The following is a 2,320-nucleotide window of genomic DNA, read 5'->3' as shown; positions in this document are numbered from 1 at the left end:
TTATTATATATAGTATATATATATATATATATATATATATATATATATATATAATATTCTAATATATAAATTTTTATAGTGCAGATTATTATGCAGAAAAAGCACAAGAAAAGGAGGAACGTAGGAAAAAGAAAGAAAAACCAAAGAAATCAACTGTGAGTAAGCAAAGCAAATAGAAGATAAATGTGCGATCTATCACTCTTAATCTTAATCTTTCATTTGTGTTTTAATATATTCTTTTCTTTAGACAGAGGAAACAAAGGAGACTGAAAATGAAACAGAGCAAACATCTGCAGGAACAGATAATAAATTGCCAAAAGGTTCAATTATTTACTTTTCTGGTGTTTCCAAAACGTGTACAAGAGAAGATGTCAAGGAATGCTTAGACAAATTCGATGCTGATATCGCATACATCGATTTCCAAAGGGGACAAACAGAAGGTTGGGTACGTTTACAGGGAGAAAATGCTGCCAAACCTTTGTTAGAAAAGACAAATGAAGGCAAGGTGAGAGGAAAAAAAATATCCACAAAATTTTTTTCATTCTATAATAGTTCCTCTGATAATCTTGAAATTACAATAATCAAGCAAAACATTTTTCTTGCTTCAAGGTGGTAATCCAAGACATTGAAGTTACCTGTAAAATGCTTGAGGGTGAAGAAGAAGACAAATATCTCGCTAAAGCGATGGAAGATATAGTAGCTTCAAAGAACAAATACAATAAATCCAAGCGAGGCGCTAAGAAAGGTGGTAAAAGATCATTTTAAAATACAATTGTTGACTACTAAATATATATATAATGATGCTTTGCCATGCTAATACTGAGAAGTTTATACATATAAATTATGTATATATTTCGCTGAGTTAAAATTCTTAAAATAACTGAATTCCTTATTACGACACAAAATAATTTTGTATTTTAAAAAAACAATTACTAATAAAATTTTTTATGTTTAAAGGACGTGGCGCACGGGGTGCGAAAAAGAGAAGTAACAGTCCCTCGCACGATACAGTTCCTGCTAAGAAAAGAGCTGTTGAATAAAATTGATTTATCCTGAAACCTTCAAAGTTACATAGTGTATATTACACTTTATTTTCATTGCATTAACGAATTACATAGAGAAAAGGAAATATTAAATTATGTCTAGCATAATTTATTATATTTGAAACTGATTTGCTTTAAATTTTTCGTTACATTATCTTTTCATGTATATTATTTTAAATACTTTGAAAATATAGCTTCGTCTATATTTAGTTAGATGCGTGCGTTAATGTTTAATTATTTAACATTTCACCGCTGACCCAAAATTTAAAAGATGATATGATAATTTTACTACTCGACGGACGATTAGCAAACAAAAATCGCCATGTATTTTTATAAATTGGCATTTATTGTTGTACAGTGAAATTTACAAATTGGTTTTTTTTTCTCTAGACTAGAACACGTATTTAAATTTCACTGTCGTTTTACGTGCGTCAATACTACCTTCACGCAAATATCACAACGTGTTAAAGATCATATCATTCGCGAACAGTTACTTTGAAAAATTATACGTAATGACGTATGTACGTACTTAAAACTATTGTAATCGGCAATATGATTTTACGCGACACTGAGTCTGTGCATATTACGCTACATGGTATTTAATTACAGCTTTACGGTCTTACATTATATTGATACATATGTATAGTTTCATGTGCCGAGAAATCGTATCGATTAGATGAATCTTATTTTTTTAGACAGTCTCAATATTTAATGATTTTGGAACTCATTCTAGGTGGAAAAAGATATTGTTTCTTTTTCTAATCGTAAGATAACAGTTAAATTGTTAGAAAATTCAGTTCTTGTATTATTTGTTATCGTTCTGTATGAATAAATTTTAGGTTTACATTCCTTACCACAATCTTAATAATCAAGATATAAATGTGATAGAAACATTTTAGTATGTAAAACCTGTCAGTGGTCGTGTCTATATTTTCCGTTTTTCATATTGCTGTGCCTGATTTTTGTTATATTGAATACTAGCATAATTATATTCCATTCCATTATATCCTGAGAAGCGCATTTCTTCTTCGCGCGTGGACTGATTTAGTTGCATACAATGACGAAGATGATTTTCAAAACTTGATATCTGTGTTGAGTATTAGCGGTCTCAGTGATCTCAGGTCATGAATATTAATTCAGGATTAAGAACTCTCTACAAAGATAAAATGTATCTCTGTAAACACGAGCGCGATCACGTCTTAGGATTGGTCGTGGAAGAGAGAGAGAGAGAGAGAGAGAGAGAGAGAGAGAGAGAGAGAGAGAGAGAGAGAGTAGTA

The 2,320-nt window shown here is 30.6% G+C and overlaps 1 protein-coding gene across 1 annotated transcript in view; it reads left to right on the top strand.

The window, feature by feature from the left end:
* Positions 1 to 1,040, top strand: part of LOC105624731 (probable inactive protein kinase DDB_G0270444) — a 3,990-nt gene extending 2,950 nt beyond the window's left edge. Inside the window, exons 2-5 of the mRNA XM_012206085.1 lie at positions 80 to 155; positions 248 to 505; positions 610 to 745; positions 958 to 1,040. Coding sequence (XP_012061475.1) covers positions 80 to 155; positions 248 to 505; positions 610 to 745; positions 958 to 1,040 — 553 coding nt within the window. The remainder of the gene's footprint in view (positions 1 to 79; positions 156 to 247; positions 506 to 609; positions 746 to 957) is intronic.
* The last annotated feature ends 1,280 nt before the right edge of the window (positions 1,041 to 2,320 follow it).

The sequence above is a fragment of the Atta cephalotes genome (genome assembly GCF_000143395.1).
Source record: "Atta cephalotes unplaced genomic scaffold scaffold00086, whole genome shotgun sequence".
NCBI lineage: Eukaryota > Metazoa > Arthropoda > Insecta > Hymenoptera > Formicidae > Atta > Atta cephalotes.
The sequence above is the reverse complement of the archived record's forward strand: the minus strand, read 5'-3'. Positions and strand labels throughout refer to the sequence as shown.